General features: G+C 40.7%; 1 protein-coding gene across 2 annotated transcripts in view; it reads right to left on the bottom strand.

Annotated features, from left to right (window-relative positions):
• Positions 1-1019: 1019 nt before the first annotated feature.
• Positions 1020-26775, bottom strand: part of CDRT1 (CMT1A duplicated region transcript 1) — a 39234-nt gene continuing 13478 nt past the window's right edge. Inside the window, exons 7-14 of one of the 2 annotated variants that reach the window (XM_042450042.1) lie at positions 23784-23987; positions 21314-21435; positions 19200-19348; positions 15874-16016; positions 12883-13041; positions 9157-9419; positions 6958-7107; positions 1020-3131 (exon numbers count right to left, since the gene is read on the bottom strand). In XM_042450042.1, the coding sequence (XP_042305976.1) occupies positions 2260-3131; positions 6958-7107; positions 9157-9419; positions 12883-13041; positions 15874-16016; positions 19200-19348; positions 21314-21435; positions 23784-23987 (2062 nt within the window). In that variant the 3' untranslated portion in view covers positions 1020-2259. The remainder of the gene's footprint in view (positions 3132-6957; positions 7108-9156; positions 9420-12882; positions 13042-15873; positions 16017-19199; positions 19349-21313; positions 21436-23783; positions 23988-26775) is intronic. The other variant, XM_042450043.1, reaches the window with a different exon arrangement.

Genomic DNA, 26775 nt, shown 5'->3' with positions numbered 1-26775 from the left:
CAAAAGCTGCAGGAGGAGCTAAAAACAATTGGTAGTCCAACGCTGCCATTGGACTGATAGTACCAGGATCAGAGAGTCATGAGTGAGCTAGCCAGGAACTGACACATCAGAAAGATTTGATTTATTTATTTATTTATTTATTTCTGCTTTGTGAAAAAGAAAAAGAAATCGATTCTAACTTTTAAGTTTGGCAAGATGGAAGAAAGCCTCATCTGTGCAGGGCTAATGGCTTCTTTAGAGGCAATTTATTGCTGGAATTGATTGCTTCCTGAAGTTTATTATTTCTTTTGTCCACCATCCACCTACCCACTCACCCCCCAGCCCTGAGGAGCTTGCATGGTACCACCAGAATAATGCTACCAGTCTGCAGTCTCCAGCCCCATTTACTGGACCAGAATACAATGGGACTGAACAAAATGGTGATGGATTACATTGGAGAGCAGTACAAAGACGCACTCTTTCAACCATAAACCCCACCTCGCCAGCAATATTGTAGAGTTACCAGAATGAAAACTGGAGAAGGTTCCTGTGTGTTTAATGGATGTGTAAGAGATGGAATTTCAGCATGTGCTGTTTATCATGCAACCAGGTAAGGTGCAACACCTGCTGAAATTCCCTCTTCTACCCAATAATTAAAAGAACAGGAACCTTCTCCAGAACTTTTAGTCAGTGGACTGAATTACCCAACCCCTAGCCTGCAGATAGATAGCCAATGGGTTTTCAAACCAAAAGCTATGCCAGGGAGGCCTGGGGCTCTCTTTTCTCTGAAAACTAATTTAATGAATTATTGATAAGTCTGACAAATTTAGTTAGCTTTAATTTGATTGCTCATTTTATTTATTAACTTGTCTTTCTTGATTCTTTAACAAATATCCTGAATTAGCAACTGGGATTGATTTGGTTGTCTGAAACAAGCCTGTGATTTTGCCTTACATCTCACCAGTTTGCTTAGCAGAAAACTAACCTGGTTAAAGTGTGAAAAGGAAAGTCTGGAAATACGTGTATAAAGCTCCCTTGCCATCTATTCAGGACGTAGTAATGATTTAATTTAAAAAGTAGGTGATGACAATCTGTCTCTAAGGAATCCTGGTAGCCTGTCGTTTATCACAGGATTCGAAGTACAGATATATAAGTTTATCACACTAGCCAGTCCATATGGATATGTGCTTTTTAACAGGGAAATAAGGACTCGGTACTGATCATAAGATAACTCAGTGGTCAGTGAAAACCAGACTAGTTTATTCCAGTTTTGTAAACATGTAAAACAATGAATTTAAGTTTAAAACATTTAAAAAACTGTCATAAAAAGAAGTTTAGAAAGCCCATTCTATGTCCCATTTCTGATTTAGTAGAAAAACTGACAATTATCTGTTATGCCTCCTCCCTCCATTTAAGAATTCATAAATGGCTTTTTGTTTTCTGGTTAGATGAGGATCACCTGGCTTGTAGTCTTCCAAATAGGATAACAGTTTTTCCCTCGACTGCCAATCTGTCTTATGTTGTACAGATTGTGCACACAAGGGAGAGCTTGAGGATGGAGAGCTGAATCACTGGTGTAGTACATCCAGACAAAATGGACCTTCAAACCAAGGGGGTTAAAAAAATCCCAACTCTTCTCAACCAACCAGCAAACCTATTCTTAAGAGATGCATTTCAGGCTTTCAGTGTGCAGCAGGGGGGATAACTAAATATAAAAGTCTGTTCTGTATTTGCCAGCTAAAAACCAGATCCACATACAAAGCAAAAACACTACTTAAAAAGCAAGATCACTACAAAGCAGAGATGCTGCCGCTGTTTGCAGGATTCTTTATTTGGTGAACATATATCATTTTGGGGGGCTCTCAGACACCTGGGGGTTGCCTTCTTTGCTACACATTTGAACATACTCATTAAGATATCTGACTGGAAGGCAAACCCAAAGAGTGTACATATACCCTCTGGAGAAAAGCTTACAAACAGAATCATTGTAGTGTCATGCTAATAAGCTTTTCTCCAAAGAGCAGAAGGATATTAAAACTGCACATATTTGTGACCTAGACTGGTGTTTTTTGTTGGTTTGTTTTTTGCAGCCCCTCTTCCAGATGTAGTCCAGTGTCCCATCTTGTCAGTTGTTCAAAGATGTGATTGTGAGTTTGTCACAATCACTGAAAGGGATATTTCACCCAAGGCACATTTTCAAACAGCCCCAAACTTTCTGATGGCAGATCTTTTGTTTGTGCTTATTTGTTTGAGGTGGTTTGTAGCTTTGAAAAGCTATGCTCAAATGAAAACATTCTCTCCCAGTTCAGGGGCAGCAACTTTGCCTTCCTTTATGAAGTCATCTATGGGAAGGCCTTTAATTTTTCTTAACCAGGCACTCTTGACCTCTTTTTCTCGGTTTGCTATCACCTTTGTTTTGTTTGCCTGATACTCGGATATCTTTTCTTCTTCATATTCTTTCATTTGTTGCGTTGTCAAAAGTCTGAACCCGATATTCATTCGGTATGGATTTGGTATGTGAGCAAATAAGAGTTTTCCTCGCCGTGGACTTGTTTCTGTATCAGGTTGGCCAATCTTCATTCGTGGTACTTTGATAGATCCACAGGCGGTTGTAAAATTACCAATGATATGCCCCCCAGTAGTAGGTGGAGATGGGATCTTGGCACGGCCAGTAACCTTCTTCTCTCCTGACAAGCTGGTACATGACTTAGAGCGTGTAATGGAGGGAGGAGGAATACAAGACTTAACAGTATCTACAAGCAAAGAGTTCTTCAAATTGAGTTGCAGTGTTTTAGTTTCATAAGGTGTGGAAATCCTTTCCATGCCTACAATGCCACCGGCAACCTTCAGTCGTTTCAGCTGGGTGCAAGGATCCATTTTCTCTTGTTTTGCACTTGAGGAAGCCCAAGCCTTTGGGGACTTATTTTTCTGGAGGTGGTCAGGACCCCAAGCATCTTTAATGTTCATGTTGTAGGCCATGTTGGCACTGACCTGGTCACTCCCATAGGCATGATGCATTGTGCTGATGGTGAGGAGTATCTGGTCATTTGATATGAGACCAAGAGGACGTTTCTGTTTTATGTACTTAATGAAAGCCTCAGCATTCTGGCCAAAGGGGACAAGGGCAGGAGGGTCATGCCCTGTTTCATCATCTGTGTTTTTTAAAAAGGAAGAAGACAGAAGATTAGAAGCTGAGAGAAGAGAGGATAGAATTTGGGGGGGAGGGGGGAAATACCAAGACTCCACTGAACATGCTAGAGCTTTAAAAATGCTCTGGAGGTGAAAACTCCCAAACTATGTTGAAGTCAAGCTTTAAATCAGGTTCTTAGGCCCTGTACACACCGGCCATTGGGGTCGGCATGGAAGTGGAGTCGGGGCGTAGCATCCTCACGCTGTATGCCTGACTCTGCCCCCAGAGTGCCCTGACATCACATGCCACCTCACATGGCGTGTGGCATCATGGCGCTTCTCCAGCACTGCGACCATACAATGCAGCGCCGAAGGAGCACCGTATAGCCATGCCACTGACATCATGGCGCCCTTTTCAGGGCACAAAAAGCAGCTGCTTTTTGCAGCTGCTTTTTGCACCCTCGAAAGGCTGGAATGGGTCTGTGGTGTGTGATTGCCAATCCAGCTTAGGGGCTGTATGTACAGCCCCTTAGTTGCTTTTTTTTTTTTTAAATGCAGATTGTACATGCTGGCTTTTTATTTAAACATCATTTTTTTAAAAATTGATTTGACATATAATGTACTTATTGTTGTACTGGAATTTTGCTTGTGATACGATAAATAAGGCTATCTTCTCCATATCCTCACATCTGTAAGGGGAGAGAAAATTATGAGACTGCCTCCCAGTGGCATAAGGCTCCATGGAAGACTTCTAAGCTTTATGTGCTCTTCTCTCCCCAGCTGTTATTGTAATTGTTGTTGTTTTGGACAGTTTATGAGAATTGAGAACAGCAGTAAATGTGTTCATAGCGTATCTTGAAAATCACATTATTGTTGTGATGTCAGAAAATTAAATGACATGTTGTGATGTCAGATATGAAAGTATAGTAGTAGTACAGTGATAACTCAGTTTTCACAATGCAAGCAGAATGCAAGCAAATATTGCTGTTGTGATGTCATAAACTCAGTTTGCCAAGTGGGAATGAATTTGTAGTACCTGCTTGTTTGTCTGGATCTTTATTTGGTGTGGGTAGGGTTGCCATAATTGTCCACTAAAACCTGGGACAAAATGTAGGACAAAATCTAGACCAAACTGTAGGACAACTGCAGGACAAAACTCAGCCCAAAATGTAGGACATTTAAGAAAAATGGAGGACCTTATGGCAACCCTAGCTGTGGGAGTAAGAGGGAGTGGAACTGAGCAAGCTGGGGCTAGAAGTGAGAACCTGCAAAACAAGAGTGCACATTCGGGTTCACAAGTTCAAGGATGCTGGTGGCTGAAGTCTCAGGGAATTGCTGTATTTCTCTGGTTCTCCAGACAGTGAGACAAATCTCAGGTAAGCAGCCCAGGAAGAGCTCTGCCCTTTCCTGGGTAGCACTATACTTCTCTGACTCAGTGCAGGAGTCCTTATATGTATTGAACATGGGCATTGTCAGTGAACCAAAAAGCCAGGAGAAAGGAAAGGGGACTAGACACAGTGAAGGTGGGTGCATCAACATGGAGCCATTGTGCCATCTGAAACAAGACAAGGAGTGGTGTGCCAGCACTGTGACTCATCAGCCTTCTTACTGGACAGTCCTTGGCATGAGCAGCCCTGTGCTTCAGAAAATTCCCTGAAACATTTCTGGCCCACCCTAGCCATTGCCTGCCCTGTCTATGTGATATCAGAAGGAACTCCCCTATGACATCAAAAAGACTTGCTCTCTGGTCTCAGGCTTTACCCATGGTGTCTCAGGGTTGTGATGCTGCTGAGCTGATCCACATCAACACACAAACTCACATATATATGGATAAATGAAGGCTTATAGTAGAGCCAGCTGAATGAAAAGATTGGGTGAGGAGGCATGGGTGTGTTTCTGAAAGGGATAAGTCATTTTTGGTAACATTTGCTATAGTTTTAAAAGAACAGAGCCAAGGAAGAAAGCGATGGCTTTAGTGTGGTATAGTCTTGAGATATTTCTATGTAACAGAACTGCCAGGTGGTTGTTATGGAGATCAGTTGTAGGGTGTGTATTTGACATTTACGGGGCCCAAATTGCTTGCAGGTGGCTGATTCTGTTTTTTAAATCCAGTTTTCTACTTAAATCCTTTCTTTTTCACCCTGTGGTTACTTCTAAAACTAAGAGTTTACCATGGGTAGAGATGTGAACTTTCTAGAAATTTTGAAACTATGGGAGGCAGGAGCACTTTTCTAGGGTGGGACTGAGGTTTGAAAAAAAGTTTAAGAAGAAAAGAAGAAATTTACAATTAGCATGTTTTGCATGTAGAAAGTCACTTTGTTATTTTAGAAACATAAATGCATTATGTTTAACTCGGCTTGGTATAATAATATCACGTATGATATATTAAAAGTATAGTTTATTAATAAAAAAATTAAAAATCAAACTTCCCTCCTTTATTGGTTACAAAGGAAGCTACAAAGTCCTGAATGATAAGGAACACCCAAACTATAGGGGACCTCTTAAAAAAAATTCTTTGTTAGTTTTGCCAGTGAAAACAAGAAACAATGAAAACAAGAAACCATCCACACTAGTAAAATAGAGAAAATGGTTTTGTCTCCTCTGGGCCTCCATACTAAGAAGCAGGCATAAATCACTCATTCTCTTAAAAAGAATTGAGAAAAGGAAACCAAGACCAGGAATTGCAATGGCTGAGATATTGTATCTAGTCTTACACATAAACATCTGCTTCTACATATTATTTTTAAAAATGGGGTGGGTTAATATATGTACACTTTGTCTTAATTATATTATTCATTATTCTATAATGAAATATTCCATAATACAACTTCTCCCGATTTTCCCAGGAAAAATAAAGAAGCCCCCCCCCCCCAGTTTGTTTTTCTAAGGCCTCAGATCTCTGTGGATTACCAGAGTTTTCTCACTCACTTTGACATCATCATGGAATCTAGGAGAGCTCTCATTCAACCCAAATTACCGTAACTGTAGGAGGACTGGCTGCAAAACCAAGAGTGGATTTGCCACTTCCACAGCAACAGATCCATTGAGATGATATGATAGCCTTGTTTAAATATTTGAGCAGATGTCATACTGAATACAAAGCAAGCTTGCTTTCTGCTACTCCAGAGACTAGGACACGGAGCAGTGGATGCAAACTACAGGAAAAGAGATTCCACCTTAACATTAGGAAGAACTTTCTGACAGTAAGAGCTGTTCAACAGTGGCATACACACTCAGAAAGTTATGGAGTCCCCTTCTTTGAAGATTTTTAAACAGGGTGGATGGCCATCTGTTTAATTGTGAGTTCCTGCGTGGCAGGGGTTTGGACTGAATTGCCCTTGAGGTCTCTTCCAACTCAATGATTCTATGATTCCATGACTGTTCCTGGACCAGTTCTTCTGGCCTACTGTTTATCTTCTTTCTCTTCCTCTCTGGCTTTCTGATTCGAAGCACAACACCCAATCCAGAGAAGAGACAATGAAGGATCCTTCAAATCACTTCTGTGGAGCATGGGCAATACACAACTCTCACTACAATTTCATTTGTAGTAAAAACACTAAATATATTTTAAGCTAGACATTGCCTAGAAACAATCTAACATATTAAGTCAATGATGTCCCCACATGCTTACCCATATTTTCTTATTTTTTTCCTACCACCATAATCCTTAAGTCTATTTTTTAAAAAATAAAATCTATGATTTTTCCCCCAAACCTGCATTTAGAACCTATTTATAACATTCCTTTTTCCCTTTTAGTATGCTAATTTCTTCCAATAGCTTACAGCAGGATATCAGGAACTATTCTCACCTTTAAATGTGGTTTCTCAAAATATTTCAAATTTCCTTACCAGAATAACCTTTTAGAGTTGGTACAGACTCTGGACTCTCTAGCTTCCTGGCAAAGGAGAGCCTTTGTTTTTTATCTGACTTCATGGGCAGGGCTGCCATGCTTCCTCTAGCCCTGGGAGGAGGTGTCTTCACTATTTCATACTGAGGAGCTGGAAGAAAAAGGTATAGTTTATGCTGCAATACAAAACACTTATTCTGAAGTAAACCATGGTGCTGGGCTTAACCTTTAAAACCCTTACATGGTTGGGACCCAGATATATTAAAGTAACAAATTTCCCATCTGTTCTTGATCAATAACTAAGATGTTCCCAGGAACCATTTGCCATGTGTCCTGTGCCATTAGATATATAGCTGATGGCCCTGGATCATACCAAACATAAGCCTTAAGAGATCCCTCTATCTCATTTCCACATTTATCGAGATGTCCTCTACTGTGACCCAAAAACTAGCGTTGTATCAAAGAGTACTTGTCCTGTTCTGTGGCCAAAGGGGGCTGTCACCCAGAGGGGTGGTACACTGGGTGCAGCCCTTTCTCCCTTGCCAGGAGCCAAGGCAGTCCCTTCTGTTTGGACTCCAGCGTGGCTGCAGCTGTTCCAGAGCCCAAATGGACCTCAGGAGGCTGAGGCGGTCTACTCCGCCACTGCCCTCCCCTGCACTGGTGACACCAACTCCTGGTACACCACTGGTCATGTTAGAAATTGTTTAAAATGTTTACAATGTATTTATTTATTTATTTATTTAAGTATTAATGTTCTGCCCAGAAATTCAGGGTGAGGTGCCAATAGCACACCAAGTTTACACCTTAAGTTATTTGAAACTATTCTATTCTACAACGAGATCTAATACTGGGATGGGGCAAAACAGGGAAGGAATAAACATATTGTTTTGATAGCTTAAATAAATAATGATGATGTAGTAACTGTGTTTTTAGGTATTTTAAAAATAATATTGAGAATACATTGGCCTGTTACAGACAGGCCAAAATAAAGCTGCTTCGAGTCACAGTGGAGGTATGGTGTTTCAATGATGCATGCATCCTAAGAGTCCAGAAGTCGCACCAAAGCCACACTCCAGTCCTTAGGGCGGAGCGCGTGGTTTTGGTGGACTTACTGGACTCTTAGACGCATGCATCATTGAAACACCTACCTCCACTGTGACTCGAAGCAGCTTTATTTTGGCTGTCTGTAACAGGCCATTAATAATACTGTATGTCCTTTTGAAAAATTGCCAGTTTAATCCAAAACAAAGAAATCATTTCATAATCCCAGTAGCACTGAAGTTATTTCTGAGGGTAATAGCTGAGTGTACAAAACATGAAACTATCCTTAAATATAAAACCAAGTAGTCTGTCTCATAATGCAAGGCTGGGTATACTGCCCTGTCTACATCATCAGGCTTACAAACTACAATGTAATGCACAGTTATGCACATCTAAAACTAAACTCCTCGGCATACCCAACTTTATCCTAGCTGTTAGTACTGGCCTTGTCCATTCCAATCCCTGTAATATTTTTTGGCTTACACTGTATATCAACATGACAATTTTATGGGCCATTGTGAGGTAAAATGCACAGACAGACCTCTTTAGTATTGGAGGTGAGATGGTAGTACATTGCTTTCATCTGGACAACTTGATCTAGGTCCACTGAAACAGTATAAATAATGTGTAGCACATTGTGAGGTCTCGCTAAAATCTGAAAATAATTTTGCCTATCTCTACCAACAACTGCTTCCCAAATTCTTCCTTCCCCAGTCATACATACTCAGAGCTGATTCACATGTAGGGATTTTAGCTGAGTTCAGTTTACGCTGCCATAGTTGAGTGACAAAAGAGTTGTCTGATTATTTGGCCACTTGCACAACTCATTGTTTATGTCATGAGCTGAATAATTTTTTTACTCATCACTCATATGGTAAGTGGAGAGTTTAGGTGAACAGACCATCATTTAATGGAATCCCATAAGCAAAGTAAAAATAAGAATAAAGAAATGAAATTCTTGTATCTCCATGTGTTAAAGTAAAACTAAAAGCGACTGTTTATTAAGTTCAGAAACAAGCCATGTAAACATCCCAGGAGAAATCTAAAAAGGTGGACTCTTGCCTTCTGCTTGTGTTCTTGCTTACCATTCCACAAACAAACTCATAAAACTTTTAATCAAGCATGAACTTTAATGAGGAGTAGAAATGGAATGGAGTACCTGGAGGGGCATTGGAGCATTGCGTGGACTGCTGAGAAAGCATTGTGCCATCAGTGTCTCTGCTGTAAAGCTTCCAATTATTTTTCTTTGCTCGTTTCTGCCTCTCAGAGTGTGACTGTGGAGATGGCTTAATTCGAAATGGTATGTCTTCAACTTTGCTCTTGTCTTTTCTTTTCATGAGTCGTTCAGAAGTTTGTGTGTGGTCCCAGTCCACCTCCTCAAACTGGAACAAAATAACACTGCCTTGTGCATTGATGAGTAATCTAGAAAAGAAAGAGGTGGTCTGAAATCCATGAAAGATTAGGCAAAAATATACCAGTTACTCTTGAATGTGCTGTAGATCCCTTCATCCCTCCACCTCCTTTTCCCATTTTATACTAGAAAAAGATAGGAATATGAATAATGAGAAACCTCTATGGCTAACAGTGGAAAGTACCACTGATACACAGTGTTCCGTTCTGTGCAAAAAACCCCAGCAATCTTACGCAATAAAAATGTTGCATAGAAAACAGAAGCCCCGTACAGCAAAATCATATCACTTTTTTGTGCAAGATTACTGGGTTTTTTAAAAAAGCAATCATGCACACAAAGTATACATAGCTGTCTGAAAACAGGGGTGGGGAGGAGTTGTACAAAACTACATTCCAAAGGCAAAAATTGCACAAGAGTCTCAATGTTATATTAACTTCCTAAGTATCAGGCAACCCATTTTTTCAGCTAGGAAATTAATACTGGCAAATATATATATATATATATATATATTTGCATCTCTGGAATTATAAATTTTATCAGAAGGAAGAACTGAATATTTAATTTAGCACAGCATATGACCCAATTAGTGATTTTAAAAAAAAACCTCAGTGATACACTGACTATGCTTCTGGACCTGATGTAATGTGGGGACACATCTGAATCTTTAAAGTAGACTTTTAGACTGTGGCTCTCCAGATGTTTGAACTACAACATTGATAAGCTGTCACCATTGACTATGGGGCAAAGCAGATGGTTGGGAAGGAGCAACCTTTGGCTGGGACCACAGCAACCACATGGCCCACTCCCAAAGCAGGAGCTGGATTAAAATGGCTCCTTTTTTATCCAGTCCTTTGGACCAGAGTGCAGCTGGCTGCTTTGGGAGCATGTGTCACCTAAATGCCATGCCAGAAGCTGCTTTTTGGGCCTGTGTCTTTCAGGCCTAAGAGAGCTAGGGCTGATTGGAGTGGTAGGCAAGAGGGGAGGCAGGGAAGCAATGAGATGTGCAAATTTCTTTCAGGCGTTTCACTAATCTTAGGAAAACATGTTTTAGCTACCTTTGACATTTTTCCAAAAAAAATTGTCCTGCCAGAAAAAATATTTTCCTTAATTTTTGTATTAATAAGGCAAAATTAAATAACACCTTCAAATATAGTACCAGTTCACACTGAAACACCATACAAGGCTGACTGAAGTAGAAATTTGGAAAATTGGATAGCGGAGGCTTAGGGTTTAGAGAGGGGGATATTTATCAGTCCTGAAAATGAATCCACAGAAAGCGGGGTGTGGTTCAGATAGCTTCTGAGGGTGATATGGGAAGGAGAGGCTCTGAATGGTTGGACAGTATTCTGGCAGTCACTCACCACAATTGCAAACAGGACATGTGTGGGATGGATATTTATACCTTGTTTGGTGCCCTCAAGAAATATTTAACATGCTCACACAAAGTACAAAGAGTTTGGTTGTTTTCCCATGGAATTGACAAAAAGGACAATTTTGGTAGATGGCCTTAACTCTAGATTAATAAAACGGGGATTGGATGTACGACAACCCCAAGATAAATGGATAGGGAAATTGGCTGGGAACACGGCAGAGGTAGGTAAGATATGGTCTTACTCACTTTAGTGCAATGGACCACCCTTATCTCCAGTGCAAGAGGATATGCGGAATGCCTGGAGGGCAAACCCATGTAACCTTTATTTTGGCATTATGTAGATCCTTCACATGTATTCTGGTGAACATGCCTTTCACATGGGAAGCTTCCTAAGTTCCAAAGGCATCATGACCTCTTCAAACATGCCTGTCTCTAGATATGAAAATATGAAACCCCATATACAGTGCAGGTTGTGTGTGTTGGGTATGGTAACAACCTCACTGCTATTCAATTACTACCATCATGTGATAGGTCCCTTCCATGCTAATCCCGCTTCTCAGAGAGTCATATGGTGTGAGTGGGCATGATTCTGCTCCTCTCCTCCCTCCCCCTCATAGTGATTGCAGCTGCCAATCACTTCCCAAGGCCAATACTGTGTGCACATTCACACAGCAGCCAGCTTTTGATCACCTGTCTCCCCAGTTTCTCCCCAAGCAAGGGGCTGCTTTGTACATGCACACGCAGTGTCCCTGAGCTTCAGGAGGTGATAGGAGCAGCACATTCACACAGTAGCCAGCTTTAGGATCACTTGTCCACTGCCCCCCGCCCCATCCTCTTGAAAGCTGCATTTGAAAGTGCAGTAAACAGGTCACAAAGCCATGGATAGCAACAATGCCAAAGTGCTATCATGAAGAAAAGTGTGATAGGAAATTATGCCAAACTGATATGCTGCCATTCTTAAACTAGTGTGACTTTGGTGGGACAGCAGACTGGTTTGATAAAGTCCCCAGTTGCCACAACTTTTTACCCCTTGGCTGAATGTATTTTCTGTTCTGGTACATTGTAGTACATTGTAGTACATTTGAATTCCAAATCATCATGTGCAGCTATTGCTGTAGTTACTGTAATTTCATGTTTTGTGACTGCATGCTCCCACTTCATACATAGCCCCCAAACCAATATGTCTCTAGACAAATTGGTTACTCTTCTACAGAAAAAGTTTTTGTTTTGTTTTGTTTTGTTTTGTTTTTTAAAATCCCTCTCATCTTTGGCACTATTGCTATACATTCCTGTGGTGATATCACTCTGGAGTTTATTAAGTAGGAGGAATTTCTCTTAATTTCGAATGAAAAGAAAGTGGGTCCAGAACGCATTCACGTGAATTCGCTAGTTCAGCGAATTTATGTGAATTTGAATTGTGCTCGAACTGACTTCAAATTACCCGAAAATAGCTTGCCATTGCCCAAAATTGTATGTGATCACCTCTCACGCAATAACGTTAAACCCCATGATTGCGTTCGGATTGCCATTGGATTATACTTCCAATTTCCCTTATCTGATAAACTCCCCTGTTTTTCCTTGGTGCACAGCAATGCTATCATAGCTGTTTATAGCAGTAGTGCTAAAATTTAAAGATTTTAAAGAATTGTCAAGAATCATTGGGAAGAATGAAGACATGAAGACTGCACCTCAACTGGAGACATGTGGGGAGGGCTGCAATAGGATTTCTCCCACTCACATCTAACATTAACAACAATGTTACAAACAAGATGCCCCAAATGAATCAAAATGTGCTCTTTTTTAATTGAGGTTTTTTTTTAAAGTCACATGAGTGTTTGAGAAATAGGGAAGCATTAAGCAATACAATTAAATGTTGCAGCACTATGCAACACAAATTGCCAGTCTGGAAGAACCCTCAGAAGCAACTCCCATTAAGTTTATTGAATGATTAAAATGACTATGATGTAATGAGCATGTGTTTCTCAAAACATTTTGAATTATATTACCAAGAAGGTCTTCATATAGCTTCCCACTTATTTCTTCAGAAGTGTATAATATAGTACATTCATGCTTATGAAGTGGATATAATGACTGTGACCTACTTGTTTTCTGCAATACAGAAAGACACCACAGGGTTTCCTCTGCTATTTGCTCTCATAACCCTCAGACAGGTTCCAGTCAGGAAGTTAAATATGCGTATCTTCCCATCAGCACAGCCACTGATGACTCTGAGATAGAGAAATCCCAGATCTAGAACCTCCCTGCAAACAAAAGAAGTAGTTTATTAATAATGGTTGTTCTTGCAAAACAGTATAAAAAGTCTGTCCTATATGATGATGAATAAATGCTACTCCACATAAACAGGAACAGAATTGCAGCAGATTTTTTTAAAAAGCTCAAAATCAATAAAAGTCTTTATCACTACTACTTTAGTACCAATTGCATACACATAGAAAGAGAATCAGGTAAGGAAAACACTTCCCTGCATCTCTAGTGACATTCAAAAGGTAGATAAGGAAATAAAGATTTTCTTATGCTGTCTGGGGTTATACTCCCCTTCAAATCTCCAGCTTGCAGTTTGTACAAGCCCAGGTATGGGCAGTGACTAGGAGTACATTTGCACAGTTAAAACTGGTTCTTGCTGCACCGCTTCCTGGGGATGTCCAATCTGGCTGCAGATACACATCTTGATTACATCCTGTCTGGATTATTGTAACACATTATACATGGGGTAATGTTAGAAACTAAAAACTTCAGCAGGTCCAAAAAGCTGTGGCCAGACCGTTGATAGGGATTGGTTACTGGGTATATAAAACTCTTGTTGAAACAGCTTCGTTTGCTATTATATCAATTTGTTTCTGAGGACACTTAAAAATGCTAGTTATGATTTAGCTTCAGACAATCTGAAATATTGTATCTCCCTACACAAATCTTGAATCTCAAAATCCTGGGGGAAGGGCTTTCTTTCAGTCCTACCACTGTTATAGGCCCTTCTAGTGAGGATAATGCAGCAAGGCCTGCTCAGAGGCTGCTCCCAGACTGGTATTTTCTTCTGGAAACCCTCTCTATTGTCATTCCACTTTGCAAACAAAGACCTTTTAAACAGGCATTTGGCAATTAACTCGATATGCAAAAGGGTCTTCTCATTTTGTGGGTAGTCTACTTTAAGTTTTTAAAAATACTTTTATACTGTTCCAAATTAGTAGTGTTTAATTGTTGTAACAGGATGAAAGGCAAGCATGAGGAACTTCTTTCAGCCTCGGGATTACGTTCAGTTTCAAAGAAGATTTTAGGAATACATTTGGGTGATGGATAAGGACAAAGGTAAAAAGTGGGGACAAAAATGCCAGTTCAGCCTTAGAAGCATTTCACCTTTTTTGGAATGGGGAAAACCCATACAAAACTGGGAAACCACCAAATAATGGTATGGGAATGTGGACATGACTATTTAGGAGCCTTAGTGGTGCAGTGGTTAAATGCCTGTACTGCAGCCACTCACTCAAAACCATAAAGTTGCAAGTTCAATACCAGTTAAAGGGCTCAAGCTCAACTCAGGCTTGCATCCTTCTGAGAGGTCACTAAAATGAGCACCTAGATTGTTGTGGAAAATTAGCTTACAGTTGTAAACCGCTTAGAGACTGCTAGTTCAGTATGAAGCGGTATATAAATGAAGCTGTTTGTTTTGTTTGTTTTGTATTTATGGTGCATTGAGTCCCCAGAGGGTTGAACTTGATCCCATGGCTTGACATTCCCCATCCCTTGTATAAGGGCTAAGGGATGGATCGAAGGACATAGGATATGATTGAGTTTAATTACATTGTCTTGCAGAAGTATTTAACACTCCCCTTGATTTTTCCACATCTTGTATTCCACCCTGAAAATGAAATTGATCTAACTGGCATTAGTTACCACTTGATGCACACATGATACACAACCTTGTGAAAGTGCAAAATATCATATTGTAGCCCAAATGTTAAGCAAACAAAAACAAACTGCAAGTTGTTGGTTGCTTGAGCATTTACATACTTGTACCTGAGCCCTGGTGGTGCAGTGGTTAAATGCCTGTACTGCAGCCACTCACTCACAAACCTCAGTACCAGCCAGGGGCTCCTAGTCTGTAAGTCACTAAATGAGTATTCAGCTTGTCGGGGACAATTAGCTTACACGTTGTAAACAGCTGAGTACATTGGCAAGCAGTATAGAAATGTACTTGCTACTTGAGTCAGTACATTGGAAACTTTAGCAACTATGACTGCTATGACTCTTCTTGGGTAAGTTTCTATCAACTTTGCATGTCTGGATCCTGCCATTTTTGTCCATTCTTTATGACAAATTTTCTCCAGCTCTCTGTCAGGTTGAATGAGAACCAGGAGTGCAAATTCCAAGAAATGTCACAGATTCCCAATCAGATTGATGTCTGAGCTTCACTTTGACTTGAGTTTATATTCAGGTTCTTGTTTTCAAACTATTACAGTGTTACTTTAACTATGATCATTGTCCTACTGATAGGTGAACTTCTGCCCCAATCACTGTTCCCTCGGAGACTGAGACAGGTTTCCCTCTAGAATTTCCCTGTATCTGGGTCCATCCATGTTGCCCTCAGTCCCTGCCAAGGAAATATGGTGGTACCACCACCATGCTTCATTGTAGAGATAGTATTTTCAGGGCAATGCATATTGTTGGCTTGATGCTGTACATAGTGTTTTGCAACAAGGCCAAATAGTTCAATTGTGATCAGACCCTTACATATGTGCAGTATTTCCCACCTGCCTTTTTGCAAATTCCAAACAGATTTTTATATGTATTTGTTTCAACGATGACCTTTCTTTTAGTCATCCTTCCATAAAGCCCAGCACTATGGAGTGTCCTGGTGATAGCTGTCCCATAAATGTTTTTCCCATTTCAACAGCAGATCTCCCCTAGCTCCTTCAGAAATGCCATTGACCTTTAGGTTGCTTCTCTAACAAATGTTCCCATTACTCAGTCACAGAATTTGGGTGGATAACTTTCAGTAGGCAGAATTTTAAAGACATAAGAAAACAGTCAACACAATTATTTTCTATAGTTTTCATTGTGCACTAAATAATACCTACATAGGGTGTCTGAATGCCATCAGGCATCTCTTATGTTTTCCCATCATGCTCCATCCCAAGACATAGCCATCATTGCTTCCTGACACAAGATGCCAGTTATCAAATGACAGGCATTTCACGGGACCTAAGTGGCCTTCTAAAGTCTGAAAAAAGAAAGATGCTTTTGTGTGAGTGCAGTTTAGGTACCTCAAGTCTTTACGTGTTTAACACTGATTATTAACTTTATTGGCAAATACTAAGGCCTGTTACAGACAGCCAAAATAAAGCTGCTTTGAGTCACAGTGGAGGTATGGTGTTTCAATGATGCATGCGTCCTAAGAGTCCAGAAGTCGCACCAAAACCACGCTCCAGCCCTAAGGACTGAAACGTGGTTTTGGTATGGCTTCTGGACCCTTAGGACACATGCATCATTGAAACACCATAAGTCCACTATGACTCGAAGCAGCTTTATTTTGGCTGTGTGTAACAGGCCTAAAATTCAAAGAAAGAACATTCTTCCATGGGCTTCCCTATAGATTTAGATGAACATATGAAACCTGTTGTTAAAGCTTGCTTCTTACTAGACAGACAATCAGTGCAGTACTACTGAAAATGAATAGTAGATCCAATAAATAGTCATGACTGCCTTTCCTCTGACCTAGGAAAATTTGTCAAAAACAATCAAATCTCAAATTGCTAAACATATAAAAGGACAAGTCTTGTTGAAGAAGAATCACCATAGCTTTTACAGACCGATGTTTTGCCTCACCATTTAGAATTCTCTGTGTGTAATCAACTATGTACATAGGAATAGTCTGGGAAATATGATATAATAAGGTTTGCAAAAACTTTTGATATATCCTGCTTACAGAATGAATTTCTACAGGGATATAGAGTATACAGATAGGCAGAAAAAAATGAAATACACAAATGCAAGACCTGGCTTGAAAGATGTATGTGTGGAAAGGATATAGAGGTCTTAATAGACTACAAGCTAAATATGAATAAACAGTGGTAGCGTTCAAAGATATAACCATGTTAGCCTGTAGAATCAGTATGTAGAGAGATCTACCTATCAGAGGCATTTGGTTTAAGGCTACGAAAGCTCCTGATGCCAACTTCTTTTTTTCAGTTATTCTTAAACGTGCTACAAGACCTCACTATATAATAAAAAAGAAAGTGTAACACAGCAGCCAAGGCAGTTCTGGGCTGCATCAACAGGAATGCAGTGTCCAACTCAAGGGGTGTAGTAGTGCCACTCTATTCTGCTTTTTAAAGACTTCACCTGGACAACTATATCCCATTCTGTGTATGAAAGTTCAAGAAAGATATTGACAGACTGAAATGTTTTCATAGAAGGGCAACCAAAGATGATCAAAAGTCTGGAAACCAGGCCTTATGAGGAATGAATGAGGGAAACGGGTATGTTTAGCTTGGGGAAGAGAAGACAGGTGACATGATAGCTATCTTTAAATAACTGAAGGCATGTCATGTAGAAGATGGGATGAACTTGTTTTCAGCTACTCCAAAGACTAAAGGCCCGGTACATACCAGCCCTTTGCAGTGTCATGGTGATGTGCTAGGGTAGCTCAGGGCAACGCGTGCACACGCCCCATAACCCTAGCACATGATGAGGGCGTCGCAACTGCACAGCACCATCCATATGGCATGCAAACAACGCTGTGCGGCTGCAACACCATTGTGCCGTCTCTGCTGCTTTGTGGCGGTGCAGCTGCGCCACAAAAAGGAGTAACTTCTGCATGCTCCTTTGTTGCTGCATAGCGGTACCACGCAATTTGGTTGCTGTGGTAACGCTGCGCAGCAGCGAGAGGCGGCTCCCGACTGCCTCTTCCTGGCGGTTTGTACCGCGCCTAAGACACAGAGCAATGGATTCAAATTACAAGAAAGATTCCATCTAAATGTTAAGGAAAACCTCTTGACTGTAAGAAATGGATTGCCTTGGAAGGTGGTGGACTCTCTTTCTTTGGAGATAATTTAACAAAGGTTGGATGGACATCTTTCAGAAGTACTTTACTTGTGTATATCTGTATGGTAGGGTGTTGAACTAGATGACCTTGTGTCCCTTTCCAACTCTTAAGAGCCTGTGATTCTGAATATCCCCTTATCCTAAGGAAAGTATGTTGTGATTGCTAGCTTTTTAATGAGTGGTCACTAAGAGTCCTGTCTTCTGTTTGGAATGCAGAAGACTGCCTTTGTTTGACTGACCTATAGTTAGGAAATGCTAATCGCAACTTTGTTTTTTAAGTTGATACAACTGTCCCAAGTGATCCAAGAGAGGGAAATGGTGGCCCATCTGGCATTTCCAAAGCCTCACACCAATCAGGGCAAGCACACTTTCTTTCTTTAAGGTGTTTTGGTTTTAAACTACCTCCCATTGGAAGCAACAGGAGAGGAAGATGCTATGCCATACTGAAGGGCATAGAGTTTCTTAGGAGAATGCAAAGGCCTTCAATCTACGGCTAAAATGCCATCTCCAGTTTGCCTACCCTACCTCTAGAACATCTGCTTTAGGGCCTACCACCAAGGGAATTCCACCATCAATAGATTTGCAACTGGAGAGCTTTCCATTAGTATAACTAGATCTCATGGGACAGATGTTCCCTTTATGCTAATGGAAACCTCCTCTCCTTTGGTTCCAGAAGTTATTGCATTGCTAGTTTCTAATTTCATATTAGGCTTGGTGCAAGATGTTGAGTCAAAATATTGGTACAAGATACTGAATATAAATCAGACACCATTATAAACATCATAGAATCATAGAGTTGGAAGAGACCACAAGGGCCATCCAGTCCAACCACCTGCCATGCAGGAACTCTCAGTCAAAGCATACCCAACAGATGGCCATCCAGCCTCTGTTTAAAGACCTCCAAAGAAGGAATCTCCACCATTCTCCGAGGGAGTGTGTTCCACTGTTGAACAGCCCTTACAGTTAGGAAGTTCCTCCTAATGTTGAGGTGGAATCTCTTTTCCTGTAGCTTGCATCCATTGTTCCGTGTTCTAGTTTCTGGAGCAGCAGAAAACAAGCTTGTTCCACCCTCAATATTACACCCCTTCAAGGTGTCCCCCATCCTATATCTGTGCATTTCATTTTCCCATCCTAAGTGCAGTACCTTACATTTCTCTGTATTGAATTTCATTTTGTTAACTTTGGCCCAGCTTTCTAGTCTATTCAGGTAATTTTGAATTTTGATCCTCTCCTCTGGGGTATTAGCTACTCCTAATTTGGTGTCATCTGCAAATTTGATAACTATGCCCCCAATTCTGTCATCCAAGTCATTGATATACAGTAGATGTTAAATAGCACTGGACCCAGGAAAAAGTCATACCTTGATCAGCATAAATGTCTCAGCATGCCACACTTTCACTGCACCCCGGTCACAGCAACTCACAACATGAGTCTCATTTATTTTAGCAGCCCAAACAATACCTTTATGTGCAAAAGTCTTGAGACATTTCCCAGTGTCTATATCCCACACTGCAAGGAATAAGAAAAGAGCAGTTAATTAATTTTCAGTAGAATTCAAAGCATGTTTACATGGAAGAAAGGAATCTTGTAGTACTGTTAAGTCTAAAACAGATTTATTTTTATCATGCACACAGTTTGTCAATCCTAGAATATCATTATCATTCCCAATCATAACAAACTCTTAATAAATGGCAAGACTTGAACCAAAATGGAATCACAGGGAAACAATAGGAAGGATGTTTATGACTGAAGACATTCTGAAGTACGTAGACACATTTAAAAAATCTTTAGAAAACATATCTTTCAAAGGCATTCCCCCAGAAAATAAGAAAACTTAATATACATGAAGAAAAGGGCAAGCAGGAAAGTGAAAAAGAATGACAAATACACATGCAATCCAGCAAGGCAGTTAACTAAGCCGCCTGTTGCAGTTGAACTGAAGTAAAGAGAGATAAGGATGGAGTCTCGGAGATGATCGCAAAGACTAAGTAGTGTATGTAAAGCTTTGCTCACTTCATTATTGCAGGCAAGAATTACTAATATCAATACTTTTCTTCCCAGTGCCCCCAAAATATGCAGTAGTCAGTGCATGGTCTGACCATGACTTGTTCAGGATACCCCTCAGGAATATTAGTCTGCACAGATATACAAGTAGGGTGGGGTGGGGAACACAAAATGTGTTTTCTGTGCTTAAAACTATATTATTGTGCAGGAAACAGCAATTCCTGTTCAGAAAGCATGTTTCTGTACAGAAACCATATTTTTGTGCAAAACAAGTATTTTATGTAAACCAGTTTCTTCCAAAGAAATCTCAAACTTCATGCTAGTCTGTCATTTGCTGTTATTTCTTCTGTCCTTCCTTTCTGAACTTGATCTCCTTTCTCAAGTATTAACAAAGGAGTTTATCAGACAAGGGAAATTAGAAGTATAATCCAATGGCAATCCAAACGCAATCATGGGGTTTAACATTATTATGTGATAGACTACCACACGCAATTTCGGGCAATGGGAAGTCAGTCTGAACGCAATCATGGGGTTTCACGTTATTGCGTGAGAGGTGATCACACGCAATTTCGGGCAATGGCAAGCTATTTTCGGGCAATGGGAAGTCAGTTTGAATGCAATTCAAATTCACATAAATTCGCTGAACTTGCAGATTCACATGAATGTGTTCTGGTCCCACTTTCTTTTCATTCGAAATGAAGAGAAATTCCTCCCGTGTGATAAACTCCAAATATTCTTCCTAACCCTAGCAAAGATACAGACATGCTAAGCATAGGGCAGTCTTCTGTCCGGCTTGTAACCCTTACCAAAACAGGCAACAAGGTTTGATATATTTAACTGTAATATCTCCTCCACCGAGTTTCTCTTTTTTCCCCTCCTAAGACTAGTTGGTGAGGTGAGGCAAGGCAGAACTAAGGAACCTGCTCAGAGGTTAGTGTTAAAGTCTTATCAGCATATGAAAAGTGGTATTTGCACATGGGTGCACACATGCATGAGTTCTCTGATAGATTCAAGAAGCTGAGTGCCAGCAAGGTTGGAGGCAAAATGAAACCACAGTATACAAAAATTCTTTTAAAAGAGGAGAGGGCACCTTCTTTAATGGGGAAAAAACCCTTCCCAATCAAGATATATTGTCTTTTATATGGAATTCTCTGCTCCTGCATTAATTGTAGCAATTGGACACTGACTGTCAGTTGGAAAAAAAAACAGTTACATGTGGATAAATAGGCTTCTACAGTTTATAGTATCCTGTAGGCATGAATAGCTACGTAATTTTCTGGCACCCTAGACTGGAGCATTCCTGTTAGAAGTTGAGCAACAGGTTATATGGCAACATTTTGCTGCAGGCTTCACTACTAATTATATCCTTATTCTACGTATTGTATACTTCCATAGTACAGATCTAAGATTTAACCAAAGTTGATGACACTTCCTGGGTCCCCAGGAGACGTACTGCCTCTGCTTGCTCACTTTTTGCTGTGCAGTCTTTAGATCCGGACACAAATCTGTTGTTATACATATCCAAGCAAGTAATGCTTCCCGAGTGGCCGTTAAAAATTTTAACACATGTTCCAAAGAAGATAGTCCACATTCTAAAAACACAGAACAGGAGAGAACACAGAAGAGAACATGGGAAAGGAAACAAACATGTAACAAATGTAAGGAGTTATTGGTGGTTGACATTTAGAACAGCCCCATACAGGAGCTCCAAGTCCTGCCCAATTACCACCACTAAGCCAGTACTTTGGGAACTAGTATCTGTGTTGGGGTTGTTCTGTACAACATTCTTGTACGTACAGATTGTGATAGTGTGGTAAACTACCAGGTAAACTCACATTGCCTAATATGTTGATAATTCATCTTGACTAATATGTAGGGCCAGTATGGAGACTAAGGGTGCATCTACACTGTAGAAATAATTCAGTTTGACACTTTAACTGCCATTGCTCCATCTTACAGAATACTGGGATTTGTAGTTTTGTGAGGCACCAGCACTTGGTGATGTCAGACTGCATTGTCTCTGCACTGTAGATGTACACTAGCAATTTATGTAAAATGAAGGTTAAACGTTTTGCTTGCGTCTTCAGACCCATGTTTAAAAATCATCCTGAAGATTTTAGAAATGCATTACCATTCCAATCACCCATACCTTTTTGACCAAATTATTCTACTTGTTGGATATCTTATTTTATAATTCAGCTAGTGTTTACTGAAGTTTAAAGATCTTTGGTATTTGGGTGTAAGGTATTGTGAAATAGAAGCTAACACATGGTATTAACAAATGTATAAGTTTCTTTGTTACATATGTGGGGTATTATTCAATCCAGTGAAAAATATGGAGCATGATCAAACTGGACTTCAGATAACCACTTGAAATAAGTGCTTTTAATTTGTGATGCTATTGCTTCATGTTTGTTGAACTGCTGATTTATTCTGTCCGTTAATTGGACTGTATTACCATTTGAACCACCTTGTAATGGAATAGAGCAGTGTATCAGTTTTCAGTAATAACTTGCCAACCTGCTGCTTAGTCAGAAACTCACTTCTCAGAACCAGCCTTAGATTGTTCCTCAACAATAAAAACACAGTATTATCTCTTGTGTTACAGTGGACTGGGGCTATCAGGGCTGGCTCTAGTTTCCTCAGCCACTACTACCTCTGCTGCCTCAGCACTGTTGAATGTGCAGTGGTGGAGGAACATTACTCTGGGTGCCAGGCATAACACTCACCACCCTTTTAAGCAAACCTGTCCTCAGATGCCATATAGGAATCTGCCCTGTTGCTAGCATTTAAGAAAGATTCAATTACCATTCCATTTGGCTTGTGAACATTGGCTTTCACCTCAGGCAGCAAGAAGTCCTGAGAGGTTTGGGTTTTTTTAAAGATGATATCCAGATATCTATTCTGGGGGCAGGAAAATGCTACTCCCCCTGGAATTTGCCACCTGAAACAGTGTGCTTCTTGTTAAGACCAGTCCAGTGAGTTCTCTTCTTCCCCCAGCTGCAGAAACATATATTGTCTATATGGTTTTGCCTGCTTCTTGGTATTGGTGGGCAACTGTGAAAGGCTACAGACTGTATTAGCCACCCAAGAGACCTTGGAGGACTATTGCCCCCCCAACCACCCCCACAATTTTTTTGTCCCCAAATGTCCTCTAGGGGATATGAGGGCATTTTTGCTATGTTTCTGTGCTTTCCTGAGCCATCTTAGGCTCAGGAGAGGGCTTTCTTAACCAGAGGAAGTAAGTAGAGGTTTATCATTTTCACTTTCTGATTCACAAAAGGTCTCTCTTTGGCCTAAATTGGCCTAAGAGGCATTCAAAATGTGGCTGAAATGCCATCAAACCCCATAGAGAGCATTTTGAAGCAAAAAAAGTTTAAAAACGAACTGGCCATCACTACTACTTTGGTGATGCTTTTTTAAAAATGGAGCAGCAGACCTGTTATGGTGGGTTTCTTTTTTGTGAAATTACTTAAGTAAGAGCAGCCACCAATGGAATTTTCTCATGCGTTTATTCGCTCATTCAGGCCCTAGCGATACAAGCAACTCCCTTGATCTTGCTCAGTTTCCAAAGAATTCTTTAAAAATTCTCCCATGTTCTATTAGTGGGCTTCAACTTAGCCCAACCTAACCCAACATTAGAGTCAGGGGACACAATGATAAGGGAACTATATTGGTAGAATTCAAAGATATAGCCATGAGTCTGTGGAATCAGGATGTAGAAAGATCTTGTAGCACCTTTGAGAATAACTGAAAGACTTTCTTTCTTTCTTTCTTTCTTTCTTTCTTTCTTTCTTTCTGTTAGTATCAAAGGTGCTACAAGAACTGTCTACAAAGGAACTGTAAAGTCCCATCAAAAGCACATATGCAGCATTGATTTCAATGGGATTTTCCAATTGTAGGGTGCTCAAATGCTTTGACTAGGTCTGTCACAGCTTACCGGATACTAAGATCATAGCTGCCACTCAGAAGGAACCCTTTCTGTTCATTGAGGTAGAGAGCCCGGATGCTACCAGCATGTCCACGAAGAAGAGGTGGGACAGGCTTCAGGTCAGCCACATTCATAAGATGGATTTTTCGATCTGCAGAACCATAGGCCACCAATTTGCCACCAGTATAGTGAATCACTGTGTTCGGATCCTCACTGGAGAGAAAGCAGAAGCTCTAGTGAAGACCTGGTTTATTTTGGCCTGGTACAGACTGATGCAAAGCACCGGCCAGGGGCCAATTTTAGGGCTCGGGAAAGCAGAACATCCGCACGCTCTCAGGCCCTACCGCACCATAATGGCTTGCCCCCATCCCCACAGGTGCTGCCATGATGATCTATGTGTGGCGCAATGTCCAAATGGCTCCACACCATGCGGAGGTCATCAGCACGTGTGAGGGCACCAACGGTGCCCCATGCGCACCCTAAGAAGAACCCGCTTGGAGTGGATTCTTTTTTGGCCTCCTGAAGGCCGCACTGTTTGATTGTAAGACGAATGAGTGAGTTCTGACTTAAACCCAGAGCCGAAGAACCAAAGAACCAAGGAATTGTGCTTTAAACATAGCTAAAGGACCAAACAAGATGGTTCCGCGCAAAGCATTGATGTGACGAAGGTATTTGGCAACTGAGGCGAGGAAAGTTTGAGGAACTTGGAAGCTGGTGGGGTGCCATCCAGGTGTCACGAACCATGACCAGGAAGGACCTTATCTCCTGAGTCACCATGAAGAGGAACTGAGAGGACAATGGAGGGCTTTGAACAGAACGAGTTGCTTTGAACACGGACAGATCTGAACAACCTGTCTCTCTTCCCGAAAGAAGAAGTTGAGTAATGGGCTGCAATATTGCGAGACTTCAGCAACCAAGAGCCAGAGAGAAGAAAAAGTATAAAGACCCTGGACTTTCATCTCCATTTTGTTGGCATCTACCGTGGCAACGGTGTCATCCCCAACCTTCGAGAACACCTGATCAATGTTCAGTGGAAGGAAAGTGTGTGTGAGTATTGTATGAATGTGTGACTGAAACTGCTCTTGATAATCAATGATCGTATTACTTTAGTGATTTAATAAATGTTACATGCATGGTGCTTAAAACCAAATTTAGTGTCTCAATGTCTGTGTCAGCCCTGCTGTGAATAAGTCCACGGAGAGGGAGATTTTCATTACACGCTCTCAGGATAAACAGGTAGCCCTTACAGTCTTGGGCATAACATGATAGCTGCAGCCTCCATCAGGGGCAAAAAGGGGTGGCGTCTCACCACCCCCTTTTCCCCATCTTTATCCCTTCTTTGATTCTTTTATTTCTTTCATTTGTATCTTTAGTTACAACTTTCTTCCATAGTGGAATTGAAGGCAGCTATCTTGGTCCTTAACAGTCTCCTAACCAACTACTGTTTAAGCTTGTACCTACTTAGTCTGAGCAAAGCTGTTGTACCTTTCAGAACATATCCTCAGTCCTGCTTGCAGGAGCAGTGGCAACACTTGCTAGAAAAGCTACTTGACCCTTGCAACCATTTGTACTGTCTTCTGCTCTCGTATTTTATGCCTTATCCAACATTGTGCCCTGGTGACACAGTGGTTAAATGCCAGTACTGCTGCAGCCACAAGGTTCTGAGTTCAATCACAGGGGCTGCAAGGTTCACTTATCCTTCCATCCTCTCGTAGGTGGGTAAAATGAGTACCCAACTTGTTGGGAGCAAGTGGCTTACAGATTGTAAACCACTTAGAGAGTTTTTTGTGGGTTTTTCAGGCTATGTGGCCATGTTCCAGAAAAGTTTCTTCCTGACGTTTCACCAGCATCCATGGCTGGCATCTTCAGAGAATGCTTTGCCTAGAAAAATTGGGTGTATATATACTGTGCAAGTCTGGGAATGCAGGAGTGATTTACATGTGTATTGTTCTGTGCTGATGGCTGGCCTCAGGCTGGAAGGCTAATGCAAAAGAGGATTAATGTCTGCTAATTGGTGATCATTATCTGCTGGGAAAGCCCCTTACTCTGAATGGTTTCCTATTTGCATTTGCTGAGTCCTTATTTTGCTATTCCTCAGGACTAGTAGCCAAATTTTGTTCACTTTAAGAGTTACTTCAGCCAAGGATCAGCTTCCCTCATCCAATCCATTACCGACTTCAGGCAGTCATTCAGGGGGGACATGCCCTCCTTGGTCACTGAAACAGCCCGAGACATAGAGAAATAAATTCTATTGATCCCTCTAAGATGAACTAGGACTTCCGTAAGGAATGCCTGAATAGAAATAGAACTGGAAGGACTTTGAATCTCTTTGCCTTCAGAGATACTGAAGTGCAAGGCATCCTGGAAAGGTCTATCATAATAATGGCAGGAGGATTAATGGGATGCAAAAGGTGCCATACAGGGCCTAATTTGCTTTTCAAATGGACATGTACCTTGCTTTAACCTTTTAAAATGTTTTCAACTTGTTAATTTATTGAATATTCTGTTTAAATACTTTTACTGTTTTTCCCCTGTATTCGTTTACTTGTATGCTAGCCTAAGCTCCCATGATAAAGACCAGGATATAACTATTTAAATAAATGAATTAATTTGACTAAGGGCCCACCCGGTGGACTGGAAAAAAACAGAAAGTCCCTGCTTTTGTTCCGTCCTTTCCAGTCTTTGTTTCTTGTTTGTTTTGGGGGGGGTCCTTTGTTTTGCTTTCATTTGATTGTTTTGAGAACCACATGATGTTTTTCCCATTCTGAAGTATGTATCCCCAGGGAACTTGCAGCTTTACAAGAATTTTTTTTATACCCACTCTGTTAAATAAATTAATGTATTTCCTGGAATGAAATGTGTTCTCCATGTGTTTCTGTTCTCTGGAGCTAGCTAAGATGGCCACCACCAAGCAACATAATGACTGTTCCTAGGACAGAAGATGCAACAAAATAAATCCAAAAGAGGAATGCTAGAATAAAGAAAATGACACTAATGCTTA

Source organism: Sceloporus undulatus, chromosome 2 (genome assembly GCF_019175285.1).
Source record: "Sceloporus undulatus isolate JIND9_A2432 ecotype Alabama chromosome 2, SceUnd_v1.1, whole genome shotgun sequence".
In the NCBI taxonomy this organism is placed as follows: Eukaryota; Metazoa; Chordata; class Lepidosauria; order Squamata; family Phrynosomatidae; genus Sceloporus; species Sceloporus undulatus.
This window is presented reverse-complemented; position numbering and strand designations above follow the sequence as displayed.